This window comes from Hyperoodon ampullatus (genome assembly GCF_949752795.1).
Source record: "Hyperoodon ampullatus genome assembly, chromosome: 7".
Classification (NCBI taxonomy): Eukaryota; Metazoa; Chordata; class Mammalia; order Artiodactyla; family Ziphiidae; genus Hyperoodon; species Hyperoodon ampullatus.
Window position 1 is genome coordinate 6,010,936 of NC_136920.1, and position 22,007 is coordinate 6,032,942.

At 57.2% G+C, this 22,007-nt stretch overlaps 1 protein-coding gene across 2 annotated transcripts in view; it reads right to left on the bottom strand.

Moving 5' to 3' along the window:
* Nucleotides 1-6,293: 6,293 nt before the first annotated feature.
* CTTN (cortactin) overlaps nt 6,294-22,007 on the bottom strand; it is a 28,046-nt gene continuing 12,332 nt past the window's right edge. Inside the window, exons 9-17 of one of the 2 annotated variants that reach the window (XM_079709466.1) lie at nt 21,609-21,719; nt 20,741-20,851; nt 19,433-19,488; nt 15,977-16,046; nt 13,763-13,917; nt 11,015-11,104; nt 9,028-9,169; nt 8,144-8,215; nt 6,294-7,590 (exon numbers count right to left, since the gene is read on the bottom strand). In XM_079709466.1, the coding sequence (XP_079565592.1) occupies nt 7,454-7,590; nt 8,144-8,215; nt 9,028-9,169; nt 11,015-11,104; nt 13,763-13,917; nt 15,977-16,046; nt 19,433-19,488; nt 20,741-20,851; nt 21,609-21,719 (944 nt within the window). In that variant the 3' untranslated portion in view covers nt 6,294-7,453. The remainder of the gene's footprint in view (nt 7,591-8,143; nt 8,216-9,027; nt 9,170-11,014; nt 11,105-13,762; nt 13,918-15,976; nt 16,047-19,432; nt 19,489-20,740; nt 20,852-21,608; nt 21,720-22,007) is intronic. The other variant, XM_079709467.1, reaches the window with a different exon arrangement.

The window sequence follows — 22,007 nt, forward strand, 5'->3', positions numbered from 1 at the left end:
AGCTGTGGTGTTTGGTGTCCAAGACCCTTGCACCCTCCCTCCAGAGTCTACCTCCTTTCCTCCCACCCAGAGGTAACCACTGCCCTGAGCTTGGCGTTTATCATTTCTATGGATGTTTATATGTTTATTGCTTGTGTATGTGTCCATAAACAATATGTAGTATTATTGTGCACATTTTAAAGCCTTATGTAATTGGTCTCTACTTCATGCATGATAAACCCGTAGTCCTTATAAAGATTTATTCATTCACCACGCAGTTGTGTCTGCTGCCATCATCAGTGATAGTATCCTGATTATTGGCATTCATGAACTCTGCAGCTGTTCCAATACGACTTTTGAGATTCATCTAAGATGACAGATGCATCTCTAAATCATTTGTGGTCACAGTTGAGTAGTATTTTATTATATACACATATCAAAATTTATTTATCCATTCATTTGTTGATCCATCTTATAGAGTAGTTCCTTTTTTTTTTTTTTTTTTTTTTTTGCTATAAAAACAATGCTTTTGGGGCTTCCCTGGTAGCACAGTGGTTAAGAATCCGCCTGCCAATGCAGGGGACATGGGTTTGAGCCCTGGTCTGGGACGATTCCACATGCCGCGGAGCAACTAAGCCCATACGCCACAACTACTGAGCCTGCGCTCTAGAGCCTTCGAGCCACAGCTGCTGAAGCCCGTGCGCCTAGAGCCCGTGCTCCGCAACAAGAGAAGCCACTGCAATGAGAAGCCCTCACACCGCAACAAAGAGTAGCCCCTGCTCGCCACAACAAGAGAAAGCCTGCATGCAGCAACGAAGACCCAGTGCAGCCAAAAATAAATAAAAAATTTAAAAAAAATCTTCATCACCCCAAAAGGAAACCCCATGCCCGTTAGCAGTCACTCCCCACTCCTCGTCGTCCCCCAGCCCCCAGCAATCACTAGTCTGCTTTCTATGGATTTATTGAGGCTGTCTTTTATCTCTACGTGACCAATTCTTATGCAAAAAGGCAAGTATAGTCAGTCAGCCTTCCATATTCATGGGTTCTGTATCCTCAGATTCAACCAGCCACAGATTGAAAGTATGTGGGGGGAAAAGTTCCAGAAAGTTCCAAAATGCAAAGCTTGAATTTTCCATGCACCCAGCAACTATCTTCATAGTATTGACATTGTATTAGGTATTATATGTAATCTACAGAGATTTAAAGTATATGGGAGAATGTGCATGGATTATTTGCAAATACTACGCCACTTTACATAAGGGACTGGGGCATCCACAGATTTTGGTGTCCGTGGGGGTCCCGGAAGCACCCTCCCCCCTCCCCGGGATACTGCGGGACAACTATAGTGGGAAACAAATCACTGCTTTGCTCAGAGAGGGCAACCAAGCTGTATGGAGTTCTTGGCACCATCTAGTGGTCAGTTTGAGGAAATGTCTTGCTAAACCTCCTCAGGCCCTTCTCTATTCCAGCCACGCCCCTTACAGGATCCTGCCCAAGCTTGCCCTTTCCAGCTTCTTCCAACAGTCATTAATCTCCTTTAGGCAAAATCTCCACCAAATACCACACAACCTCTTCCCCCACCCAGAAATGAGGACTAGACAAACAAGTGATGTCAGTATCTCTCTTTGCCAGTGGGAAGATTTTTCACAAACGCCGCTGCCACCCTCTCCTTGAGGCAATGTCCCCTTACGGACCCAAGCTCTACTCACGTCCTCTGTTCCAGCAGCACACCTTGCTGGACCTAAAGCCTCATCTCCTGCCGCATGTGCCTGGCAACCCCCCTAGGGCCTAGGTGCAGGTACTGACGCATCAATGACCTCGTGGTAATTGGGATGTCAGGGCTAGCTTTCTGTTCTGTGTGCCTGCTCCCTCTTCTGTTTCACCCCTCAAAGATGTTCTTTACCTTCTTACAGGCTGGACTCTGCATTAACAAGATGCTTGTTAAAATTTATCTAACACTCTTGGTATTTTATGGCAAGAAGGTTTTCATAATGTCCAGTCCCAAATATTTCCAGAATTGAAAGTCCTTGTTTGAATTTCCCATGAGCTTGTAGAGAATCATTTGTGTATTTTTAAGAAAGGAAGCAAACAAAGGAGAAAAGGAAGAAAAAAGGGAGCCATTCACTGGAAGTAAAATTAAACACAAGCAACAACAAAAAAATATGTTTTCACTTACTAGATTGTCAGAGATTTAAAATTTTTACAATACTCATATTTGGCAAGAATACGAAGAAACACGCTCTCCTGTGTAAGCTACAGCAAACCTATTTACAGGGAAATTTCCTCCTCATTGACCCAGTGAATCAACTGGGAATTGTGTTTGCACTTACAACGGATACTGAAAATAACAATGGTTTAAATAGAATAAAAGCTTTATCAAGTTAAAACACACACGCACACACACACACCTGAGCTGTGAGTTGAGTTTCACTCAGGTTCTCACTGAACTGAACCTGAACTGGAGACCACCTCTCAGATAGCTCTGACGATCTGCTCTGAGAGGAAGGGGGAGGGGCCAGTCTGTATATGGCCAGCTACAGAACATGCACAGCCAAGCATCTCTCTCAATAAAAGGTCACTGTTGGGACTTCCCTGGCGGTCCAGTGGTTAGGACCCAGAACTTTCACTGCCAGGGGCCCAGGTTCGATCCCTGGTTGGGGAACTAAGATCCCTCACGCCACGTGGTGCAGCCAAAAAACATTTTTTAAATAAAAATAAAAAAACAAAAGGTCACTGCTAGTCACGAGCAACAGGTATCCATCTCAGTTAATGATTTGTGTGTGTGTGTGTGTGTGTGTGTGTGTGTGTGTGTGTGTGTGTGTGTGTGTGTGTGTTTTCTGTGTATGGGAAGATGCAAGAATCTGGGTTCATTACAATTCTTCTGAGGTATCTACGGGGCCTATCTTTCCAAAGTACAGAGAGCCTCATCCTGTTCTTTGTCCTGAATTCCTCTCAGGGTGCACTGTCCATCAGCAGCTGCAGTGACTAATGATTTAATCCTTGTAGAACTGGATGGTGGGCATCATTCTTTATTTTAGCTTATTTCTCTGCCTCATTAAAAAAAAAACAAAAAGGACTGAAGCAGGCAAGACTAGTGTGGCAGCTCCATGACGTCATCATGAACCCAAGCTCTGTTTCTGCTCCGCCATCTTCAGAGGGGACCTTCAAAGTGCCTCATAGTCCAAAACAGCCGGCAGAATGCCAGCCATCACACCCATATTCCAGACTATAGAAAGGAGAAACAGGGGAATGGGGACTGGCTGTGAATGGGCATGGGATCAGGACCTCACCTACGAGGAACACTGGCCGAGGGGAACGACTTTGATTTGAAGCCACTTCTCAACGCTCACACCACGGCATCTTGGGTCACTCGTTCAGTCACTGCATCAGCTGCAGATCATCGATCCAGCGCAATCTGGCAACCTGATATCGGCCTCGTGGGGGAGGAGAGGGAAAATAGGGACCCTGCTCTTCAAAAACAGCCTAAGGACGGGAGATTAGCTCCCCGTGGCAGCTGTCACGAATGACCCCCGAACCTACTGGCCCAGAGCAACAGAAGTCTATTACCCTACAGCTCCGTAGGTCAGCATCCAGCGGGGGTCTCTCTGGGCTAACACCAAGGTGAGGGTGGGGCTCGTGGCTGCAGGAGGCTCCCGGGATGAACCTGTTCCCTTGCCTTTTCCGGCTTCTAGAGGCGCCCCCAGTCCTTGGCTCGTGACCCCTCCCTCCACCTCCCAAGCCAGCACCGGTAGGTCGAGTCCTGTTACAGGCCATCACTCTGATACCCCTTCTGTCTCCCTCCTCCACTCTTAAGGACCCTTGGGATTACATGGCACCCATCGGATAACCCCAAACCAAGGCCAGCTGATTAGAGACCTTACTTGCCCTTTGCCATGTAGGGTGACACAGTCACAGGCTCCCAGGACTGGCACCTGGACATCTTTGGGAGATCACTATTCTGTCCACTCGAGGGTTATTATCAGGCCTACAGAAAACATTCACACACATCTCCTCACACAGCCCACTCGGGAGGTGGTGTTTCCATTTCTTTTTTTTTAAAATTTATTTATTTTATTTATTTATTTTTCGCTGCGTTGGGTCTTTGTTGCTGCACACGGGCTTTCTTTAGTCGCGGTGAGCGCGTGGGCTTCTCATTGCGGTGGCTTCTCTTGGAGCACGGGCTCTAGGCCTGCAGGCTTCAGTAGTTGTGGCATGCAGGCTCAGGAGTTATGGTGCACGGGCTTAGCTGCTCCGCGGCATGTGGGATCTTCCCAGACCACGGCTCAAACCCGTGTCCCCTGCGTTGGCAGGCGGATTCTAAACCACTGCGCCACAAGGGAAGCCCGGTGTTTCCGTTTCGAATAGGAGGTCTGATCAACAGAGAAAATATTGACGTTAATCTAGAGATGGCAGATGTTAGTGGGAAATCTCTACAGCTCACAAATGACAACTCAACTGTCCCAGGTGGTTTTGAGCATCACTGAAAGAACAATATTATAACTCTGATAGTGGGTAGGAAAAAAGAAGCTTCTCAGCCAACCTATTTCTATTTGCTCACGTTCCCTTCCATTTGTCATTTTCACAATCACAGATGCAGAGTTTGTCTTCCCAGGGTAGAACAAACAGGTCAGAAGAAATATCCAAAGGGATATTGGGAGAAAAAAAAAAAGACAAAACAGAATTTAAAACCTGGGTCTGAGAGAATAAGATTAGGGTCTCCTAATGTTTCAGGAAAAACAAATTCCTAAAACGTATTGTTATGTCTTACTGGTAAGATGCATACACTCTACCCATCAGATCCTTAAGGTGCATCCTGGCAAAACACTGCAAATTCAAGTATGGAGAATGAGTCCTGAAGCCCCTGTCTGGGAGGAAAGAGGACGCCATTTTTAATCCCTTTTTCAGATGAAGAAATCAGAGCGTAAAGTCAAGCAGGTGCACGCTCCACGCGGCACGTCCAGGGCACAGAGCATCTGAACAGGGCATCCTTTCCCGAGAGGCCCCACCTGCCCGCCAGGCTCTGCGGTCAGCAGGACACACACAGACACGTCACGCAGACACGGCCAAGAGGTGGTCACAGGCGGAGACGGGCTGGGCAGACGCTGGGGCCTTCCTGCCCCTGCCTTTGTCCCGTTCTGCCCTCACCCCATCGTGGGGAAGCCTCCCTGTCCCGTTGCTTCAGGAGCAGCGTCCCCCGCAGGCGGCTGCAGGCAGGGCGGCCCGACTCCCAGCACTGGGGCCTCCCATCGGACCCCACCCATTGCCGTGGGGGGAGGGGGCCTCTCAGGTTTGGGTCCCGCGAGCAGAGCTGGCCAAGGGGCAGCACGAGTGTCCAGGGGGCAATGGTGCTACCTCCAGGCTTGAAGGGGCTCAATGGGGCAACTCAGCACCACGAGAAGGTTCCACAGGGGGGTCTGGTGGGAAGGAAATGAGCCCAGGAACTCAGGCTCCCAGCTCCCAGGTAACCCAGGTCAGCTCCCACCAGACCCGGGGAGTCAGGAACACGATGGGGGGCAGCCAGGGCTGACTTCCAAATTCCTGAGTATTCAGAGAGCGCCACTGTTAACAGTCCTCCAGTCTTAGCTTGAAAGCAAAAGGTCACCACCACCCCTGCCTGAGGATATAGGCAGCCCGCCAGGCCAAGGCCCTCAAGAGGGGGCTGGGGAGAGCACATCTTCCAGAAGCTTCGAAGCTCTCGTTCCGCCAGACAAGCCGCCTGCAAGGGGAGCCCTGCCTACCGCCTTGGGAACCGGGGAGCCAGGTTAGCACGCAGCACGCCCCACCCCTCACCGTCGGAGGCTCCGAAGCAGGAACCTACACAACTGGGAGCGGACCACCACTGAGCAGGGCGGCCTGGACGTGTCAGTCCTGACACTTCTCTGCTGCCGCCCACGACCTCCGGGGCTTCTCAGCTGACCTGGCAGCTGCGACCCCTCTCCCCCCGCCACCCAAGCCTGCCCATCCTCTGCTCAGTGCCACTGTCTCCTGGACACGGACTGCTGCGCCCCAGAGGAAAATGATACCTTTGGCTACACTGCAATCACCTCACAATGTATTTTGAAAACTGTAATTCAGAAATGAGTTTTAAACACAGCATTTTCCGTCTTGCTTGGAATCCTTGCACAAATGATTGATAATCCGAGAGTTAAAACATTTCATCTCCTAAAAAATACCTTGTAAGGAGCGTGCCTCTTCAAAAGGGAAGCTAGTTGGCCCAGAGCTGATAAATACAAGGCTTTACCTCGCTGGGTGGTGACAGCAAAGCCATCCCCCACTGTAGAATGAAGCGACCAAATGCAGACTGAATCAGCAGCAAGTGGATCAAAAAAAGTTTATTTTGAATACTTAATTTAAAAAAATCATACCTATGAGGTGTGCTACAGAAATTCAGATACAAGAATTGCATATAAAACCCGACCTAATCGTGGTAAAGCAAATGCACTTCAGGAAAGAAAACGTGTACCTCACGGTCACTGGCGTCCCAACACCAGAGACATTTCCACGTGGTCACCGGGAGGACGCTGCCCCGACCACGTGCGGGAGCTGGCGGGCCTCGCGGTCTCTCCCGGGGGATGGGCTCCCCGCAGCGGCCACGGCAGCGTCTCGGGCCACAGCACTCCCTCCTGTTCACCTCACATTCTCAGCCAAGTCGATCCATCAGATTTTGCTGTCACTTAACATGGTATTTTGGCAAAAACATCACAGCCTCCTTGATGGGAAGCGTTTCTGCGGTTCACCACGGGGAAGGGACCTGCCTTCCCCCAGCAGCAGCTGTTTCCCCACAGGGCGGACACAGGCCAGCTGCCCGGGGCTGGGGACAGCGGGAGGGACCGTCTTTAAGGGACTGGTGACACTGCGGGGGGGCGGGGGGGCGCAGGGGCAGGGGCCCCGCAGCCCTCCTGGAGGCCGGGCATCGGGGGAGGCAAGAGAACGAGGACGAGGAGGGAGCCGCGGAGAAAGGGGGGGTCTTGGCTGAAACCCAGCAAAGACTGGGATTTCACAGCGCGAGAGGCTTCTCCGACTGAGCGGGCAGCTCCCGTACTTTCTAGCGATTGCCCGCAATTCTAACTTCCTGTCAGGCCCTCCCTCTTCTTCCAAAACCCTGGGCGGGGACTCCTGCCCCCACCTCGTTGGAGCGGAGGGCGAGAGGTGGGCAGGGACAACACGCACACAGGACCAAAGGTCCCCGAAGTGGCTCCAGGCAACAGTTGATTTGGCAAAAAAAAAACAAAAAAAACAAAAAACAAACAAACAAAAAAAAACTTAAATGCATAAAAACAATCACCGAGTCCTCCAAGGAGCATGATTACAATATATTAGCAAGTTCTGTGGCGTAAACACTTTCAAAAGCATCAGCAAAAGTATTAAAGCAGTATGCATACTCCCCTCGGCACCCTGAAGAAAACACCAGAAGGCAGGCGTGGCCACAGACGGCGAGGGCGTGGCCAGCTACGGCGAGGGCGTGGCCAGCTACCTACTGCCGCAGCTCCACGTAGTTGGCGGGGAAGAGCCCGTACCTGCCCTTGCACAGCCCGCGCCACCAGCCATCATCAATCATCTCGATGTTGGTGATGATGTCGTCGGGGTCGAAGGAGATCTCATCATCGCCCGCTAGGGAGGAGGGCACAGAGAGAGGGCAGCGGTCACACTCAGCGTTCCCTGCTCAGCCACCGGAGGAAAACCCTCCAGCAGCCCCTCGAGCTGGCGGCCTCCCACCAAGGCTCCATGGGGGTGCAGGGTTCTGGGGGTGCAGGGTTCTGGGGGTGGAAGCTCCATGGGGGTGGAGGCTCCTTGGGGTGGAGGCTCCTTGGGGGTGGAGGCTCCTTGGGGGTGGAGGCTCCTTGGGGGTGGAGGCTCCTTGGGGGTGGAGTGTTCGCTGTCTCCCCTACTCTGTGAAGGTGGCTTTGCACGCACAGGGGCGGACACAGAGACAGGGCAGAGAGAGCCCTTCGAACAAAACCCTAACCCAGAGCAGATGAAGTGTGGTTGAGGTAGATACAGGAATTCCTTGCACTGTATCTGCAACTTTTCTATAACCTTGAAATTGTTCCAAAATAAATTCTTTTTAAAAATTGTAAATAACGCTCTGAGAGCCAGACTTTGAAGAGACGAACCACCGGAAGCCCCGGCCCCACCACTCGGGGCCCTCGGGGCGGTGTCTCACCAGCCTGGTAGTCGTAGAGGGCGACGGCTGTGATCCCAAGGTCGTTCTCATAGTCCCCGTAGGCGCCCTCCTCTAGAATAAACCAGAACAGGGCCTGAGAGGGAAGCAGAGCTCCACGCTCACTCCCGTCAGACGCCCCTTCCTCAGGTCCGGGTGGAGGAGCCAGTCAGGAGAGGACGCTGCAGGGGTGCCGAGCGAGAATCGGGCGGATGCGCCGTGGGCCGTCGGGCACCTGCTCCCAAGGGGAGGACCCGGCTCCAAGGAGCGAATCGCGTGTGATGATCTCGATAGAGGCACTGACCGTTTTCAGGGTATCATTTTTTACATTTTAAAGACTGAGCACTATTTTTAGGAAAGGTCGTATCATGAACAAACGAACGGCAAGCAGGAGACGGCCGATCACACCTCACGCTGTGCTCAGGGAAGGTGAGAGCCCTGCCCTGGTGCGGATTCTGATACTGATTTTCATGTCACTCCAAGCGGGAGAACGGGCTTGTGTTACATCTGTCCAAACACATTAAAGGAAACCTCATCTCTAGAAATCAAAGACCAATTTGAGTGTTCATCCATCTGTAAGATTTTCAGAGTGTGCAGAAATCTCCCTCTTCAGAGACCTCAACGTACTCTGGCTTCCTGGAAGACCTCACGAGCAGAATCTACTCTGATACAACAGCAGCAGAAGCCCCTTCCTCCACGCCCACCCCTCTCAGCGCCCTCAGCACAAGCAGGGATCTCCTGGAACCCCCCGGGAGGCCAGGCCAAGCCCCCTGGGGTCTGGGGCCCGCAGCAGGAGGACAGGAGCCCCGCAAGCACGGCAGAGGCGGGGCAGGTCGGCCAGCCGGGGAACAGAAGCAGAGGCGGGCGGATGCAGGAGACCCATGTACCTGCTTGGTAGTGGCCCGGGGCCTCCGTGCTTTCGTAGACGGCCTCCGGGGCATAGGCCTCCTGGTACTCGGTGGTCTCCGTGCTATACACCGGCTCAGGCTCACTGGTGTAGCTCGGCTCGGCCTGGATCGGAGCCGCGGCCTGGGGAAAGTCAAGGAGACGGTTCCCGTGGCCCGTGCCGGGTCACGACCATGGCCACACGGCCAAGAGAGACACGCGGACCACTCTCAGCCCCGGCTGAGACGAGACAGACACAGGGATGGGGAGGCGTCACCTGCTCACACCCCGCGGACGCCTGGGTCCTAAAGGGTCCCGCAGTGCTGAGGGCCAGGTTCCTCCTCACAAGCCTGTCCTCACACCCCCAACACCCTGAGTCCTGCCGTCGCCAAAGACCTGACGGCTGCGAGAGCCCCACTTTCTTGGGGCAGGTCTGGCCCGTTTCCTCTTTGGGTCCCAGCCCTCCCGGGCCTCTGCCGGCAGCTCCACGGCATCGCCCCACCCCACGAGCTAAGGGCAGGTGGGCCCGCGGGTGGCGGGTCCATCCTCACGGAACCCTCCGTGGAGGTGAGTCAAGGGGGTGACCAACCAGTCCCACGCAAGAGGGCATCAAGAGCGCGCTGCTGACAGCCACCTGAGCCGCGACCCCAGGTCCCAACATCCACCACCAACAGTGGCTTCAACCAGCGTTTCCGACCAGGGTCCACCTAAGGGCACCCTCGTGGGTCAGGAAAGGCAGGCGCACACGGAAAGCCCCAGGGAGAGCCGGTGGTCAGGCCTCGGCTTCCCACAGAGGGTGACAGAGGGGTGCGGCAGGCCGGGAGCGCTACTCCAGAGGCCACAGGGCAGGGCTCCACCTGGGCCGGGCACCGGGCGCCACTCCAGGGCTCAACAAGGGAGTGACGGACTCCTACTGGCAATTGCCCGTGGAGGCGAGAGGAACAGATCGGAGGGTGAGGGGCCACACGGTGTTGCGGGGTCGCGCGGAGCCGCTCAGCGGTCAGGGGGTCACCCCGAGCAGGTCACTGCAGGGACACCGCACACGGCCGCCAGCAACGCCCTAACCTCCTATCTTCCCGCAGCAGCCCCTCCGCCCACGCCCACCCCTCCCGTCACGTGGTTGGGCAGGGCTCCCTGCCCCCCCAGGACAACGTGTCATTCCAGCCTTCTCAAAGGACCAACTGCTAGCGTCGGGCCCAGCAGCGGGCCCCGATGGGCGGGTGCACAGGGGGCCCTGTCCACGGGATTACAGACTCTAGGACCGCACCCGCCATACCTGTCACACCCGCCAGGCAGAGGGGTGAGCCTACGGAGCACCCCGGGCCCCAGGCCCGCCCACGGTGCTCCCGCACCCTCAGCCCCTTTAGGCCTCAGCCGAGCTGAGCCAGTTTCAGTCCCTTGTGACTCAGTGAGCTCTAAGTGGTGACGTCCAGGTGAGGGAAGACGAGTGAGTGAAAGGGACAGCGGGACACAGGCGACTCGGGCTGGGCCGGCTGAGGAAGGCAGGGGCCGAGCTGCTCTGGGAGGGGGGCCCGCAGAGCCTGTGGAGACCCGGCCATGGGGAGGGGGGCAGGTGGCTCAGTGACCCAGGGGTCAAAGGAGCAGGTCCCGGGGGCTGAAGGCTGAGGAGGAAGGGCCGAAGACAGAGTCTCCGGAGAGGCCAGGGGAGGGGAGCCGAGGGGCGGCGGCCGGGCGGGGACGAGGGTCCTGGAAGGGAGTGTGGTCCCCGTCGAGGGCAGCAGGGAGTGGGTGAGGCAAAGACCCGCACCGGCTGACCCTTGGAGGCTGACTCAGGAGAGTGCCGTGGGGCCCGCGGGCGGGTGAGAAGGCCGGTGCGGAAGCCGAGGCGGCGAGAGGCCCCGCGCTCAGGAGGGCTGCCCTCCGGGCACCGGGCAGCGCAGGGAGGGACCCCGCCCACGGGGCGCTGAGCTGGGAAGGGTGTCTCCGGGGCGTCAGGGACTCACGGGCAAAGTGGATAAAAGCACCAACCTCGTAGACGGGGCTCGAAGGCGGCCTCTCCTGGGCCAGCTGGGGCGTGGGCGACGCGGGGGGCGTGGGCTTCTGGGCCCGGGCTTGCTCCTGGAATGCAGAGACAGCGGCAGTCAGTGCGTCACCAGGCCTCCCCGCGGTCGCGCCCGAGCGTGAAGCGCGCTCGCTGCCGCTGCGGGAGGAAGGAGAGGCAACACGGAGCAGAGGTGGGGCGCCAGAGATGTCCAGGGCGCGTCTGCTCTGCAGCCAAGGTCACGCGGTCAAGTCTTCTCAAGACACGGCCCCGGTGGCCCACACAGTCCTGCCCCCAGGGCTGACGGAACCAGCCGGAGGCGGCAGTGCCCCCCCCCGCACACCTGATCCGGACGCCACCACCTGGGCTCCGAGCTGATGCTGTAACGGATTGAGACCGCCGGGGACCTTCTAACGGAGTGAAGGGATTTTGCACATAGCACGGACGTGAATCTTGGGGAGGCCAGAGGGTGGACAGCGGTGGACAGATGCTGACATCCCAACCCCCAAGGTCCTGTGAATGTATGACCTTACAGGGCAAGAGGCTGCAGCCATGACCAAGGTAAGGACCCGAGACAGGAGGTGACCCTGGATTACCCGGGTGGGCCCGGTGTCATCACAGGTCCTTACAAGCGGGAGACAAGACAGTGAAAGCAGAGCTTGGAAGGGGCCACAAGCCAAGGCGGGGGCGGGGGTGAGGGGTGCGGGGCGGGCTCTAGAAGCTGAAAAAGGCAAGGATGCGATTCCCCTCTGCGGCCTCCAGAAGGAAGCAGCCCCGTCACCCCTCCCAGGCCTTCCGGCCTCCAGCCTCTGAGGCGGTAACCGTGCGCCGTCCTAAGCCATGGCGCACGGCCCCGGGAAACCAGTGCTGACGCCTGTGAGGTGGACTTTCTCCACGCCACCGATCAGGAACCTGACGGCCTGGGGAGGGAAGTCGCTCCCCCAGGGACACGACAGCTGTCAGCCTAACGCGCGTCGGCGGCGCTGCCCTGTGGGAAACCAACCCCTCCGGAGACCACGCAGCTCTGGACGCCAGGGTGGCTTTGCCTGACCCGCACCAGCAGGACGGTCACGAGTCCTCACGGCGCTGGCAGCTCACCCACGAGTTAAATCCCTGAGGCAGCATGATTCCCCGAAGGGGCCGGGCCTAGGCCGGGCTGAGCATGGGCTTCTGGAGACCCGGGCCTGCGGCCCACCACACAGCGGCACGAGGACCCGTGACAGCCCCCCTCCACCCCGCCACACCCCGATCTGGCGGGGAACAGAGACGTTCCTTCTCGGGGGCACCCTTGCTCCCGGGAATGTGTGGGTCGAGCAAGCGTGGCCGCCCCACCTGCCAGAGGGAGCACTCGGCCACGTGCGGGCCGCGTCCTGCCCCAGGAGAGCGCCTCACAACCCAGAGGGCTCTGGCGCGAGCGGTACCGTGCCCATCGATGGGAGTCAGTCACTCAGGGGACAGGCGGGCGGGGAGAGGCTGGCAGGGGCTGGACACAGCGAGGGACAACACGGCGGAAGGGACGGCGAGAGAACCTCAAAGGCAGAGGGGCTGGACAACGGCGGCCGAGAGCCTCCTTCTTCTCAAGCCCTCCAACCCTTCTGCAGCTTTCAGACTGCAGGGGTCCAACTCCGAGCCATAAAACGAGGAAGGCGTTACGTGAAAACGAGACCAAGTTATCGGAAAAAATGCCTCCTAGTGTGCACGTGTGTGTGTCTGCAACAAAGAAAAACTTACAAGCGCCTAAGTAAAAACTTAAAGGAGAGAAAGCTTTAAAGTTTCTGGCAATTAAGGAACGGTATGTGGTAATTATACACGTTTGCTATCATCCCGACTTCACCACATGTGATAAAAACGTGTTATCAGGGCTTATTTAATTCCCGGCTCCAGCGCCCAGCATTTCCTGACCGTTGCATGTTAACTACCTCAACCGCCCAACTCTCCCTTGATGGGCTCTTCAGAGCCCTAACCCACTGATTTGAGGAGGAAATGTCCTTAAGTTTAAATAGAGCTTTACAATCTATAAAACAACACACACGTTATTTCAGATTCGACTTCCTAGCCACCCGAGTCGTGGCGATTCCACACCCGTTTCACGGGCAAGAACGTGGGCCACGGGACGGTGGCTGCTTTGCATCAGGCCGCCCGGTTGGTAGGTGACGGAGTGGGACCCGGGCCATCAGACATCAGTCCATCTACAGGAGTTTTAGGAAGGAGTCCGCACCCTCCTGCTCACCCCTCACAGCTCCCACTTCCACCTTCTCCAGTGCAAAGACAGTTTGTGAAGAATCACAAAAACACCTGCAGACCCGAGCTCCAGAAGCAAGAGCTACAAGAGCCAGCAGACAGCCTTCTTCACAGGGATTCCTTCTGTGTCCTCAACCTGCCACCCAAGGAGACAGCGGGTTCCCGAGGGTGACGGGTGGGAACAGACTGCGGGGGAGACGTGTGGACGGGGGCTGGGCCAAGGGCATGGGTGCCGCCAGCCTGACGGGGGGAGGACAGGCCCGCAGTCGCCCAGCGCTGGAGCAGCACGGCTGGAGCCGGGGCGGGTCGACTGCTCGTGTCTGGTGGCGAGAGACTGGATCGTCTGTGTGGCTGAAAGCTAAGTTCCTGAGAGCACAGCTTCCGGCGCGAGTTCAAAATGCTTTCTACTGATAACTTCCTGCAGCAGACGCAGGAACGAGCCAGACACGCGGCCCTGAGCACGCAAGGGGGGCCCGGGTGCCACCCGCACTCACGTCCGGCTGCCTGCGCGCCGCCTCCTGTTCCCGCTGCTGCTTCGCCATCCTCTGCGCCCGCTCCGCCTCTGCCTCCGCCTTCCGCCTGTCCTCGTGCTCCTTCTCCCTCGCCAGGTTTTCAAAGTTAGCTCTGATGTTACTGGTTTTGCTGCTCACTACAGAGGAAGGAGAGATTTACTCAGGGCACCACCATCTCCCCCAGACCGGGCCTGCACCAGGGCGGCCTGTCCCTTGGGAGGCGATGCGCCCCCTCGGCTGCCGGCTCAGCCCCCACCAGGAACGGCCTTCACCGTCGCGTGTGCTGCACCCACAGCGGGAAGACGGCACAGCCCTGCGTCTGGAACGCTCTTACGTTCTGAACACCACTGTATTCTTTACCACCAGACACTCACAAGGAAAAAAAATCCCCCTAAGGATGCCCTTGATAAAACAGTAAAAAGTACTGATTGTGAGTAGATCTCAACCCTTTTAACATTTCGTGTGACAAAATGGGAGGGCAGAGCCCACTGCGACTGCCCCTGTGGATGTGCCGTGGGGCCTCCAGGGAAAACACGTGCTACTATCTGAGATGCAGGCCGAACTGATTTTTCCTGGAACATCATTGTCCCTGAAATGACAATGGACAAACTACGGTTACACCATTTGGGTACGTGCCAGACCCTTTCTCCGAAAGGAACGAGCTAAGCCTATCCTGTTAAAAAACAACTACAGTATTTGTTGTCAGTGGGAAAACTCAAGCTTTCAAGCAAAATCAGAATTTTGGAAAATCCGTGTCCACTGCCACGAGTATGACAATTTCCCGGTTTTACTCAGAGACTCCGCGACAAGGTTGATACTATTACCGGACGTGACCTGGGAGGCGCTGTATAGTGAAAGGTGCCAGTGTGTGGAACATCAGCGTGACTCGGTGATTAATACTCTCCAGTGGCCCTGACGCGATGTCACAAAGTCTTGCTGCGCAAGAGAGACCAACCTTTAAGAAAAACACTGGACGGCCGCCTGCTGGACTGGGGTACAGAGAACACGACCAGAAACGGCCAGTAAAATACTCTTCCCTTTTCCCACTGCTTATCTGGGGAGTCCAGATTTTCTTCACCACCCTAACGTGTCACGAGAGACTGAACGAGTGAGAAGCAGCTAAGAGAGCTCAGCTGGCCGACACGGAGGAGATTCCACAGAAACGGAACACAATGCTGCCCTGGAACCTAGCCAGTATAGTACAATAACTGTAAACAGAGGATAATCTCTAAAACTTTTGAATCACTAGGTTGTACATCTGAAACTAATATTGTAAATCAACTAACTATACCTTAATTTAAAGAAATGCTACTCTTCTGCACTTTCTGGTTTTGAAAATGTAGTTATTTTTTTCATAAAAAGTATTATGCTAATATGTGAGTTTCACTACTTTTAAATGTTTAAGTAATAAAATGGTAAATTCTTCTCGTCTCTGTTTTAATTCTAACACAGTAAAGATCAGAAAACATAACCCACGTAAACAAAAGTTCTTTGGGGCCTCAGCAATTTCTGCCAGTGTCCTGACACCAGAGTGTGTGGACTGCTGACCCACAGAGCATCCACAGGAAATAAATGGTGATCTCCACGTGCTGCATTTAACTGACCACTTCCATCACGTGTAATAATTTCCCCAACTAAACGATATTCTCTTAGGCTGGCCCATGTTTAACGGTTCCCCAGCAGACACCAGGACCACAGGAGGCCTACGCATGCAGCAGGCACCGGAAGGGCAGGTTGCGGGCAACCTGGTCCTCACCCGCGAGTGAGGAAGGAGAGGGCTGCCTTAACTCATGCAGACGCGGTGACATGCTGCTCAGACACGCCACGGCCGGGGGAGCGGCAGGTACCACAGGGACCTCCCAGGGCCTGGGCCCCGGCAGTGAGCAGGGCCCTTGAGGACGTGCAGTTAACCTAGCTCTGCTTTGGAAAGCACCCCCCAAAACAGATCCCCGCCGCCAGAGAGCTGCAAAGCCCGTGTCTGAAAGGGGCCTCTGAACCTCTGCAGGAACAAACAGCATCAAACAGGTGATCAGCTGCCGTCCCCGAAATACACAGATCAACTACGGTCTCCGTTAATGCTTCATCTGCTCCTGCCGACTCTCCTTTCCCCCTTAGCACTGTCCTGGGGACACCACACAGCGTGGAACTTCTCCCAGGAAAAACCACGGTGCTGCCAGGGGGTCTGCTAGGACTTACCTGCTTCGACAGGGACAGTCTTCTGGTAAGTGGAGGCCACCGTGGCAACGTCCTCAAAGGTGGAAGCGTTCTACCAAGACAGGAAAGGGGAGATCAGGAACGTATTTTTCTTTCTTCCTTCCCTCTCCCTGCACAAAGGCCTGCCCCAGATCTTCCAAAAGAACCAACCAGAGAGCCCAAAGATTTCATATCCACCCGTTCTGCACATTAACAGAGGCGTGAAAAGTGTGTTGATAACACATTGGCTGGTGACCATACGGGTCAGCGTCAGAGAAGAAACACACCTATGGGAGGGTGAATGGGCAGGGCCAGGCTGTTTAGGGCAGTGAGAAACTACTGTGTAGGAATCGACAGTGGCAGATACGAGTCACTACACGCCTGTGCAAACCCACAGAATGTATGATCCCAGGAGAGAACCCTAAAGCCGACCTCAGCGTTGGGTGCCTACAATGTAGGCTCAACGTAGGTTCACAGATCGATCGTAACAGATGGACCACTGGGTGGGGGAGGGGTGGTAGGGAGTATACGGGAAATCTCTGCACCTTCCTCTCCAATTTGAGCAAAACTGCTCAAAAAAGCAGAAAAACCAAAAACCCTACCACATGCCTCCATTTCACAACCATAGACCAAGCACGTGTTCCTCCCAAGCTCTCGCCACAGACAGAATTTGCAGGGGAGCCCAGAAGCCTCTGCTGCACTGGGAAAGGACCCTGGGACGTACAAAGGCCCCCCAATCGTCCAACTCTCCCAGTAAGCGCGACTCTAGTTTGGTTCTGCAGGGACCCAACTCTGTGAGACTAAAAGGACAGCGACAACCGTCCACATAAAGGTTGACACGGGCGTGGACTGACAGCTCAGGGAAGCACTGGCCGCCGGGCACAAACGCTTCCCAGGGAAACACGCCGGGGGCTCAGGACGGTCACTGCTTTCCTGACACAGGAACTGGAAGAAAGGATGCGCAGAAGGAAGCCTGCCCTGCGGCCTGGGCAGGGAAGGGGTCAGCACCCCCCCAGCTCCTGGGCCATGGCTCCTGCACACCCGCTGCCCGTCCCGTCCGGCCAACCCTCCAGCACAATGCTCAGAGCCGCCTCTCTGCCTTCGCCCACAGGCTTCCGGCAAACACCACGACCCCAAGCCTCTCGTTTCCAGCTGTGGGGTCCCCACCACACTGCACCCCCATCACCAAGACCCGCCCACCGACTACAGCCTTCCCCTCTCCCGCTGGCCACCCTCTTCCACCTGGACCCAGCTCCCCGCTCCCCACCGTCCAGCCTGACCAACTCAAGGTCTCGGCCTCTCCTGGGGCTCACCTGCCCGGAACCTCTCAGCTGCTTCCACCACCCACAGGGACTATGTGAGACCTGAGTTCCTGCGCCACCCATGCCCAGGGATGATCTCATGCTGCCGCCAAGGCTGAGACCTGGGCAGGTGCCTCACCCTTCTAAGCCCCAGGCTTCCCAAGCACACAGCACAGACCACCAGCTGGCCACAGGGGCACCCCATGCCCCCGCCATGCCCCAGGGTCTCCCTGCACCTCCCCGTCTATGGCCTGGGCTCCTCCCACCTTAAAACAGAACCATTCCCTCGGCTGACCAGTGCCCAGCTCTCCCCGATCATGGCCCAAACGTGCCAACGCCACGGCTCCCTCCCTCCCACAGCCCAGACCCCTGCCAGACGCCAAGCGCCACCACCTGGCTTGCCCAGACAGGACGTCCCCAGCAACGCCTCGGGGCAGAGATGGCCCCTCCCACCACCACCACCACCCCGCAACTCTCCACCCTCAGACCAGCACCAGTGGACCCTGTGGGCTCCCCGCACCTCGCCAGGTGCCCTGCCCAGTCTCCTCTGACCAGCCTGCCCGCTGCATGGCCTGTGGCCCCCTCACCGTTCTGCAGGCTCCCCAACTCCATCTCCGTCTGCAGGCACCCCCCCCACACCCTCCCTCCGAACTACCTGAGCCGCCTGGCAGCCCAACCAGACGTGCCCACGGGGAACTCATCCCACCCGGCCCTGCCCCTCCCCCCGAGTTCCTGAGCTCAGCAGACGGCCCCACCATCCACCCGGGAGGCCCTCACCCTCACCCCTTAAACGAAGGGGCTTCGGCACCCACGCTGGCTCAAGGAAGCATCTCTCTCCCTCCGCTGCCATCCCCAGGCCGAGCCAGAAGCACCAATCAAAGCGCTGAAGCCGCCTCCTAACCGGGGCCACAGCCTGGCGGCTTCCCCCGCGATCCATTCTCCACCCCGAGGCAGGGGGGCTGCTCAGTGCACGTCCTATTCACGTCATTTGCCTGTCAAACCCTTGCAGGGCCGCTCAGAACCCATCTGACGAAACACAAAACCTCACCGGGGGTCCGCAGGGCTCCCTGAAGTGGGTCGTCACCGGCCCCCCTGCAGCGGGCCCCGCCTGGCTTCTCTCAGACCTTCTGTATCTGCGACGACACCTACCCCAGGCCCGCAAGGTCCTCGGTGTCCCCGTCCCCACGCCCACACACACACTGGCCCCGTCCTCCCTGGTGAGCTCCCACCACCCGCAAAGCCGAGCTCAGACTCTCACCCCTCAGGACACTCCTGGCCCCGCGGCCAGAGCTCTGTGCCCTGCCGCTCGCTCCCAGGGCCCACACGCGGTCACATGACGGGGTCCCCCGAGGGGTCAGCTGGGAGCGTGATGGACAGGGAACTCCACGGGGACCAGCCCTGGCGCCCAGACACCCGACTGGGCACGGTGGCCTCAACCTCGGTCCGGCTGAACCGACGGGAGACAAGGCCACGCCCGGTCCCCAGCGAGGAACGCTCCACGCGGCTCGTGGGTCTGCTCCTCTGACGCGGTTGGAATTTGGACCAGAAACCCAATCACCTGACACGCTGAGACTCTGAAACCAAGCAGGAGGGACCAGCTGGGCAAGGGCACCCCAGGGAGAGGCGAGCGTGGAGCCGCGCGGCCGTGTCGCCCCGCCTCTGGCTCGGGGCGGACGCCGTGGGGACTTCCTGCAGCGACGTGCACCTTCCAGATCCGCCTTCCCCAAGAGGGCAGGCCCCACGACGTGGCCAGCGTGACCGAAGAGCTCGGTTTCCAGCTGGGTTCACCACCACGTACAGTCACAGCCACGTGTCCGGGAGGCGCTCGCGACGGCGGCCCAGCGCTGCGCCTGCCTGGCCGGGGACCCCGCCCCACCCTAAAACGTGACAGGGACAGAAACTGCCTCACAGCGTGGCCTCGAGGGGTCCAGGAGAGGACACCCGTGACACAGGAGACGAAGCCCGGCACGCGTGTCAGCTACTGGCACCGCCGCGGTGATGACACACACCTGCCTGAAATGTTCGCGCTCTGCAAACACGCGCCAGGCGCCCCCCAGAGACCAGGGACCACCCAGGGAACAGGCCTCGGCCCGCCAAGAGCGTCAGACGCCCGACCCTCTCAGCGGACAACACTGAGCCCCGGCCGGGAAGCACTCACCTTATCCATCCGGTCCTTCTGCACCCCGTACTTCCCGCCGAAGCCTCTGGAGTAGTCTGCAATGTGACAGCACGGCACTCAGTCCCGGGCTGAGGTCCGCCAGCTGCCGGCAGCCAGGCGCATGCAAACAGGTCCAGAAAGAGCCCGAGAAAATGCACCCAGGGCAACAGAACGAGAACATGGAACGATGAGCCTTTGCTTGCAAGGCGAGTTGGGCTTCTACCCGTGGTGCTCGGTAGCAAGCAGGTGAGAGGCAGGAAAGAGGTGCGGCATGCTCCCCGCGTGCTCCCGGGGGACAGGGGTGCGGGTGGCAGGCAGGGCGCCACCTCCTAGCACAGTCTCTGCTCTGCGCTCCTGCTCTACTGAGTGCTAAAAAGAAGCTCAAGTGCGGGGATTCTCTTGTTTTACTTATTTTTTTTCTCTTGCTTTTTTAAAAGAGAAAAAGTTTCCCGGAACTTCTACCAGCCAAATACTTGGGTTGCAGCAACGCAGGTCTACATGACAGTCACACTGCCGTGCAGTACCAACGCCACATCCATGCGGTCTGCCGGGTCAGCCCGAGGTGATTCTCTCCCTGAACACTGGGGCTGAGCGCCTAAACTCAGCCCCATAAAATGAGGACACGACTCTTTGCCAACTGTGTGTCCCGGTTCTAATGACCAAGCCTGAATTTTGACAGACATTAGATAACTGCTCTGAGCAAAACCACGTTTGCCATCTGGACTCCCAATATATGCACCCAGAAACCTCCTGTCGAGTTCCAGCTTTGCGCACGTACTGTCTGGTTCTGTGTGAAGGAGTCACACGTAGATGGTGTCATCAAAAAAAACTAGCAAAAACCAAAAAAACACCACCACAGATGAGACACAGAAACCACGTGGACACGCCTGCCCCACGCCCCTGGTCCAAGGCCAGTGATCGGGCGGAACCAGACACGTTTCTCCCGGTCTCAGAGGAAGGGAGGCGGCCTACTCAACACTCACAGGAGTCCCAGCAACAGCAAGCGCTGCTGCAGAAGGCCGCCGGAGACCAGAGACAGCCCACTCCAGGAGCGAGGCACGTCACGGGGTTAGAGTGACCTGCACCTCACGCCACCTTTGACCAGACACACACCCCAACGGTTATGGGAGAGAAAAAGTCAACAGGGAAGAAAGGGTGCGAGTGAATTCCGCTCCAGCACAGCATTGGGCTGGAAGTGCCCAGGTGCCCCTGCAGGTGACAGCGGGTGACTCGGAGGCTGAGCCCTGAAGTCTGTGCTAGAAGTGGCGGCACTGGGCGGGGCTGGGGGGAGCCGGGGAGCAACTGTGCCTTGCTGGGACTCGTGCTTGGCCAGTCTCTCCTTGTAATCAAAGCCCACAGCACAGGGGTCCTGCCTCTCGGACTGAACACCAAATCTGCCTCCGAAACCAGTCTTATAATCTGAAGATCCACAGGTGACAGTGGAGAAAACAACCGAGAGGAAACACAAGTTTGGTTAGACTCAAACACGTCGCCTGGAGGAAACAAGGGCTGCGCCGAGCTCGGGGACGACAGAGCCAGCTCCCAGTCTCACCAACGGTCACAAAGGGCTCAAAAGGTTAAAGGACAAACAACGTCTGAACACGCGGCCCAGGCCCGAAAGCAGGTTAGCGACTGTGTTTGAGCCCATTCGGAAAAGCCTCCCCGTGCTCCGGGACTCTCTGCGGGGCCCCGCCCATGCTGCAGACAAGAGCCCGCGTCTCTGCTCACTTGAAGAAAGAGACACGTTACACGCATGGCCCACCCCACAGCCGCGCGGCAGCCCCGCTCCCCAACGTGCTGGCTGCGAGCCCGGGGCCCCAGCGGCCACGCTCCCAGGGACGGGGCGCCCCTCGGGCTGCGACCACAGTGCCACCCCTGTGGCCGCCCGGAGGGGCAGGCAGCAGCCCCTCAGGAACACTGCCACAGCAGCTGGGGCTTCAGGGCCCAGGCGAGCACAGGCGCCCTGCCCCGCCCAACCGCAGCCCCCCAAGGGGGAAGGGGGAATCAGTACGGGCGGAGGGGTCCTTCCAGAGCCGTGGGGACAGAGGACCCCCTCCCCCACTGAAGACAGGACAGCACTGCGACACAAGTACCGTGAGGCCAGGCACACGTGGACCTGTAAACAGAAAGGAACTTCTCGAAGGGCCTCGCGGGCGAGCAGCCAGCGTGAACGAACCTTTTTGGGATTCGTGCAGATGCAGCTTCTCCTGGTGATCCCAGCCAAGGGCACACTTGTCCTGTCTGTCTGTCTGCACACCGAACTTCCCTCCAAAGCCTTTCACGTAGTCTGCGTGGACAATAAAAGGCCATAATCGAGTATTAATGGGCAGCCTGCGTCAACAGGGAGAAAGCAGGTTTTCCGTGAAGTTCAACGTACACGATTCACTAAACCATCCTTTCTTTCCCCGACCTTTGGTGAAACTTCAGGTGACATTCCTTAAGAGGACCGCCCCGTAGTGTGTCGGGAAAATAACCTCATCTACCATCTCGGCACCGTGGATCAACACCGACGGGACCCCCTACAGGAACCCCCGAGGCATGCAGTGTCACAGCACGGACACGCCATTGGGTCTCA